General features: G+C 64.7%; 1 protein-coding gene across 1 annotated transcript in view; it reads left to right on the top strand.

Annotated features, from left to right (window-relative positions):
• Nucleotides 1-4,393, top strand: part of PLXNB2 (plexin B2) — a 16,381-nt gene extending 11,988 nt beyond the window's left edge. The window contains 11 exon segments of the mRNA XM_077758064.1: nt 340-406; nt 541-687; nt 1,124-1,280; nt 1,399-1,499; nt 1,586-1,670; nt 1,802-2,129; nt 2,206-2,353; nt 2,794-2,858; nt 2,988-3,063; nt 3,385-3,459; nt 3,544-4,393. Of these exon segments, the coding sequence (XP_077614190.1) occupies nt 340-406; nt 541-687; nt 1,124-1,280; nt 1,399-1,499; nt 1,586-1,670; nt 1,802-2,129; nt 2,206-2,353; nt 2,794-2,858; nt 2,988-3,063; nt 3,385-3,459; nt 3,544-3,648 (1,354 nt within the window). The 3' untranslated portion in view covers nt 3,649-4,393.
• Nucleotides 4,394-6,391: the final 1,998 nt, after the last annotated feature.

The raw sequence follows: 6,391 nt of genomic DNA, 5'->3' as shown, positions 1-6,391 counted from the left end.
CGGGGGGGGGCGGGGCTGCTTCCAGTACCAGGTTTGCCAGCAGGTGCCGCCCGTGCAGGCGGGGGGGAGGAGGGACGGCAGGGCGTGGCGCCCCGGGCAGCAGGCGGTCTCTGCGCGTCGCTTCACTCCCACCTCTTGGCATCAGCTCACTGCAGGATGGGGTGGACGATGATGGACACCCACTTTTAAGGGGGTCCAGCACTTGGTCATGCCAGGCTGTGTGTGTGCTTTCTGACAGGGACTCAGAGCCTGGACTGGGGGTGCTGTGGTGCCTGGAGGAGCTGCTTGGGTCCAGGGGCAGTGAGGGAACCCTCTGGAAACATCTCTTTGCACTTTCAGGTCTGAGACGGTGGTAGAAAGGATGCTGTCCAACTGGATGTCCATCTGCCTGTACCAGTACCTCAAGGTGGGTTCCAGGCGGCCTGACCAGGGGTGGGTGGGAGTGAGGTGGTGCCCTCTCCGTCCTCCCCCAGACACCCACCTGCCGGGGGGGGGGGCACCGCCAGCCCAGCCGTGGCTGAGCCACCCTTTGTTCTCCAGGACAGTGCCGGCGAGCCCCTGTATAAGCTTTTCAAGGCCATCAAGCATCAGGTGGAGAAGGGGCCGGTAGACGCTGTGCAGAAGAAGGCCAAATACACCCTCAATGACACGGGGCTGCTGGGGGATGATGTGGAGTATGCGCCCCTGGTGAGCACTGCGGCTGGGGGGCCCGGGCAGCCTCAGGACCAGACGCCAGAGGCCGTTCACAGACTCGCACGGGCCCACCTGAGTTCAGGCAGGGGTTGTGCATCCTCCGCGGGTGTTGGGCCCCAGAGCTGTCCCTGGAGAGAGGCTCTGTGCGTCCCGAGTCCCTGCCTCCTGGGCACCTGGCTCTCCTGCAGCCCTGTGCGGGGCGTGCCTGGCGGCGAGCCTGCGTGCACACGAGAGGCGGCGCGTGGCCTGTGGTAGCTTAGAGTCGGAGTCCTGTGAACTACTCTTCTCCGTCCTGCTGAGCCAGGGCTTGTGGGGAAAGGGCCAGGTCAGGCTGCCCTGTGTGCTGTAGGGGCCCCCGAGGGTGTGACCGCGGGCGTGCCCGAGGCTGCTCCCGCACCGCACTGACTCTTCACCCTGTGTCCCCCGGCAGACGGTGAGCGTGATTGTGCAGGATGAAGGCACCGATGCTGTCCCAGTAAAGGTCCTCAACTGCGACACCATCTCCCAGGTCAAGGAGAAGATCATCGATCAGGTGTACCGCACACAGCCGTGCTCCCGCTGGCCTAAGGCTGACAGCGTGGTCCTTGGTGAGCAAGGTCCCCGTGTACGCAGCTCCGTGCCCTGGGGACCCTGGGTGGGCAGGTGGGGTGGAGGGACCCGGGTGGGGTGTGGCCAGGACCCAGGAGCTGGGCTGTGTCCTCCCAGAGTGGCGTCCTGGGTCCACAGCCCAGATCCTGTCAGACCTGGACCTGACCTCTCAGCGGGAGGGCCGGTGGAGGCGTGTCAACACCCTCATGCACTACAACGTGAGTGCGGGCGGCTGGGCAGGGGGAGGGCTGGCCCCCGCCTTGGTGGGGCGCGGGGGGTCCGCTCTCATGACTGCACGCCCCAGGTCCGGGACGGAGCCACTCTCATCTTGTCCACGGTGGGAGTCTCCCAACAGCCCGAGGACAGCCAGCCGGATCTGCCCGGAGAGCGTGAGTCCCTCCCTCCTCCCTGTGCTCTGGCGGGCTCTGGAGGGCAGCGTGGACCCGTCTGCCCTGTGCTGCCCTGGAGGGGGAGGGGCTGCCGAGCTCCAGCCCTCGCCTTCAGTGCAGCCCCCCTGCAGGCCATGCCCTCCTGGAGGAGGAGAACCGTGTGTGGCATCTGGTGCGGCCGGCGGATGAGGTGGACGAGGNAGTAACACGGGTGGTGGGGTGGGCCGTGTGCGGGGCGGGGGTGGTCTCACCCTGACGCCCGCCCCGACGTGCTGAGCCCTCTACCCCACGCGCGCAGGGCACGCTGCAGCAGTTTGTGGACAACTTCTTCCAGAGCGTTCTGGCGCCCGGGCATGCGGTGCCGCCGGCTGTAAAGTATTTCTTCGACTTCCTGGACGAGCAGGCGGAGAAACATGACATTAAGGATGAGGACACCATCCACATCTGGAAGACCAACAGGTGGGGGCTCCTCCGTCTGCTGCCCGCCCTGCTCCAGGGTCTCGGCAGCTCCTCACTCCCTATCGCTCTGCCTCAGTTTACCACTCCGGTTCTGGGTGAACATTCTCAAGAACCCCCATTTCATCTTTGACGTGCACGTTCATGAGGTGGTGGACGCCTCCCTGTCAGTCATCGCTCAGACCTTCATGGACGCCTGCACACGCACAGAGCACAAGCTGAGCCGTGTGAGTGGCCCCCGAGGGCAGCTCTGGCAGGGCGGGGAGACTGAGGTCAATGCCCAGGAGTCCTGTAGCGCCTTGGAGTAGTGTGCACAGGGGTGGGTGGGTGGCCTGGGGAAGCCATGGTATACGCGGGTGGGGAGGTCAGTTTGGGATGTGCCACGAAGTTTGGGCTGTGGATTTGTACACGTGTGACAGAGCTCAGGAGAAAGGCAGGTAGGTGCCCGGTAGCTGGGGCTGTGGGAGGTGGAGGGCCTGGTGCACGGCCTGGGGCTGGCGCGGAGCTTGGGCCCTCCCTGCCTTCCCCTTCCAAAGCACGGGACGCTCCCCTCCTCCCCAGCTGGGCCTCTGTCCCCCGCACACTCCATGTCTCTGTTCGTGGGTGTCCTGGGTGGTGGGAGCCTGGCTGTCAGGACTGAGGCATCTCCGGGCTTCGACCCCTACAGGACTCTCCCAGCAACAAGCTCCTCTACGCCAAGGAGATCTCCACTTACAAGAAGATGGTGGAGGAGTGAGTACTCCCCTCCCCCCTCCTCCCTCCTCCCCCGCCCTTGACTCCACCCAGGGGGGCTCCTGGGGAGGTTCAGGCCTTGACGGGGACCCACTGCCCCATCCCTTCCCTGCCCCCACCCTCCTGCAGTTATTACAAGGGGATCAGGCAGATGGTGCAGGTCAGCGACCAGGACATGAACACGCACTTGGCAGAGATTTCTCGGGTAAGAGAAGATGCGGGGGATGCCCCAACCGACTCGACCCAGGCTGAGCACCCCCACCCCTCCCCCAAAGCCCCCTGCTAAGTGGGCAGGAGACTGCACTGTGGAGGAAGGGGGTCCGGGTGGGACCTGGGGTGTCCTGGGGAAAGGGGCCTGTGAGCCTCGCTGAGCTGGCCTGACCGCTGCGTGTTAGGCTCCCACACGTGTCTGTAGCCCTTTGTGTGTGCCTGTGTTCGGGGTGCTGCGTGTCAGCCCTCTCCTCCGCTGGGACAGCCTCCTGCCTGTGGGGTCACACAACCCCTCTCCGACCCCCCAACCCCCCAGGCACACACGGACTCCCTGAACACCCTCGTGGCCCTGCACCAGCTCTACCAGTACACGCAGAAGTACTATGACGAGGTAAGGGGTGTCCTCCCAGGGCGGGGCGCTGGCACCCAGGCAGCCCCCTTACCTGGCCTGCGGTCTGACGCGGCCCACCCGCAGATCATCAACGCCCTGGAGGAGGACCCCGCCGCCCAGAAGATGCAGCTGGCTTTCCGCCTCCAGCAGATCGCGGCTGCGCTTGAGAACAAAGTCACAGACCTCTGACCTCTGCCACCACTGACTCTGGGCACAGGTGCGTGATGCCCCGTGTCAGGCGTTGGGCAGCCCCTGAAAAATGAGGCTGAGTGGTGAGGCCCTTACCCTTCACCAGCAGAGGAAGAGCCCCGGGCATCCGCGTGTGGGTGCACAGGGGAGCCCCCGCCTCCACGTCTGTAGCATCTATCTCGTGAGCAATAGGGCCGGGCGCCCAGCCGCGCCAGCTCCCGCAGAACCAGCATCAGGTGTCTGTGTCACATCTCCCGTGCGATTCGCAAATGTGCCTTACGCCCCTGGCGCTGCGCAGGGTCGCTGGGGGCAGTCGGGCCTCAGCTCCCCCTGCCTGAGCACCAGCAGCCACCTCAGATCCATGGGTTTGGCCTCTTTGGGTGGGGTCCGCTTGCCTGCGGCCCCCAGGGCCTCGCGCCCAGACTGTGTCCACCCCCCCCCCCCCCCCCCCCCGCCCCCGGGGCGGAGGACAGCGGTACGAAGCCTTCCTGACCTCACGTGACCTGCCCTGTGGGGCGCTGGCACTCCCGGCGGACTCCGTGCCCTGGGCCCCACCTCAAAGGTCAAGCTGGACGTCAGACGTCAGGGCCCAGGTGGCCAGAGGAGACCCAGAAGATTGGGCCGATCCGGAGGCCCTGCCCAGGCCTGAGGGTTCCGGCAGCAGCTCCGCCGGGACTGCCCTCACCCCACCCCTTTTGTAAATCTTGTTAATTGTAAATCAAATATAGTTGTCTTTTTCACTCTGCTGCTTGGCTGACTTCCTCCTGCGGCTGCAGCAGATTTTGCTGTCCGTGCCTATTCCTCCTGCGGACACCGGCCCGAGGGTCTCCCCCTCGGGGGGAAATGTGCTTCCTGGGGGGCAGGGGAGAATTGACCTGGGTCCATGTCCTGCCCCCACTGCTGCCCTAGGGCTGAGAGATGTGGCCTGGGGCACGGGGAGGGGTGGGTGATCCTGTGGCCGGGACTGGGGGGGAGGCGGGGGTCAGGCGCCATCTGGTGGTCAGGGCGTCTCAGCCTGGCTCCCTGGGGCGGAGCCTGCTCCTGCCTGGGGGCACGCGTGGGCGTGGCAGGGGCCTACTGTCTGGACCTTGAACTCTCAGGGACCTAGTATCTTCTTTTCCGAGGAGGGGGTCCAGCCAGCATACATGTAGGAAGTCCCTGCTATCTGCAGACACTGGGTGACTCTGGGAGAAGGGGCCCTGTGTCCCCCAACTTAAGGCTGTGGGGACATGAGGGTCAGCTCCTTGGCCCCAAGAACAGCCCTAGGATGACTTAGGACAAAAGTAAGGCTGAGTAGGGGCGCCTGGGGGGCTCAGTCGGTTAAGTGTCTGACTTCGGCTCAGGTTGCAATCTCACAGTTCGTGGGTTCGAGCCCCGCCTCAGGCTCTGCGCTGGACTCCTGCTCAGAGCCCCGAGCTGCTCCGGATTCTGTGTCTCCTTCTTCCTCTGCCCCTCCCCCACTCACGCTCTGTCTCACTCTGTCAAAAATAAATGTGGAAAAAAAAAAAAGTAAGGCTGAGTAGCGCCCCTGCCGATGCCCCAGGGAGGGGTCGTCTGGGATCCTGGGGGTGGGGGCAGCGTGTTGCCCCCGACCCCCGTGCTGCATGCAGGGCGGCAGCAATGCGATGTGCCCCCTGGAGCGGCGGCACACTCGTGTGCGCGGGCACACAGCACGTTCATCCATTCAGCACACGCTGTCCTGGGCCCTAGGAACACAGCAGTAAATGGCACAGGCAGGCTGGCCCAGGGGAGCCCTTCTGCTCCAAGAACACCGCCCCGCCCAGCCGAGTGGGGATTTGGTGGCTCCAAAGTGAGGGCATGCTGCTTGCCCCGCCGCAGGTCGGGCTGCACCCAGGTGCTCAGGGTGTCTGGGTTCCATGTTGCTGTATCCTCAGCGGGGGCGCTGTTGACGGGCAGCCCCAGACTGCGTCCCTTCCACTTGGGGCATCGCTGTGGCTGGGGATAAGCTAGGCCTCGGTTGTGAGCTACAAGCGGGGAAGGGGTACTAGGCTAACAACTGACATCCCGCACCCCAGGGACCCCTAAAGGACACTGTTACGACCCACACTAGGTTCCCTCTTCCCTGAGATCCAGCCGTTCAGAGGTGGGTGGGGCACAGTCTGGAAGTGCTAAGCTGGGGGTGCCGAGGCAAGGAGGCCCGGCCTCCAGACAGGACCTTCCGCTGTCACACTGAGGGATGGCCTGCCTTCTACCTACCATCTCACTCCTGATGTAGTGGGGGCGGGGGCGGAGGCGGGGTTGGGACGAGGCCAAGGAAAGGTGACCTTTCCTTCCGAGTTGCGGTGAAGGGCCTAAGGCCACCCCCCACCCCCAGTCACCAGGCCCCCATGACAGGGCCGCGTTAGCTTTTTACGAGGTTCATTCTGACCTCAGGGAGAAGTGCGTCAGGAGGCCAGCAAGTGGCCAGGGGAGGGGACAGGGGACATGGAGAGAGAGTGGGATCTTGGTATTGGAGGGGAACAGTAGAGGGTGGAGGGAGACCAGGGATGGGGGTCCCGAGGCTCAGGGCTCAGGTCTGGGTAGGAGGCTCTTGGGTGTGGCCTTCCCGTTTGTGCCCCATCCTGACACCTGCCGCTCCCCACGCCATGGCCACCGACTTCTCTAGGCTCAGGCCTCTCTCACCCTCCAGACCTGGTGGCCAGGATGACGCTGTGAAAATGTCCGGCACAGCTTCCCATCACCCTGAGAACAAAATGAAACCCCTGCTGTGGCCGGGCCCAGC

The sequence above is a fragment of the Crocuta crocuta genome, unplaced genomic scaffold (genome assembly GCF_008692635.1).
Source record: "Crocuta crocuta isolate KB4526 unplaced genomic scaffold, BGI_CrCroc_1.0 scaffold143, whole genome shotgun sequence".
Lineage (NCBI taxonomy): Eukaryota > Metazoa > Chordata > Mammalia > Carnivora > Hyaenidae > Crocuta > Crocuta crocuta.
The sequence above is the reverse complement of the archived record's forward strand: the minus strand, read 5'-3'. Positions and strand labels throughout refer to the sequence as shown.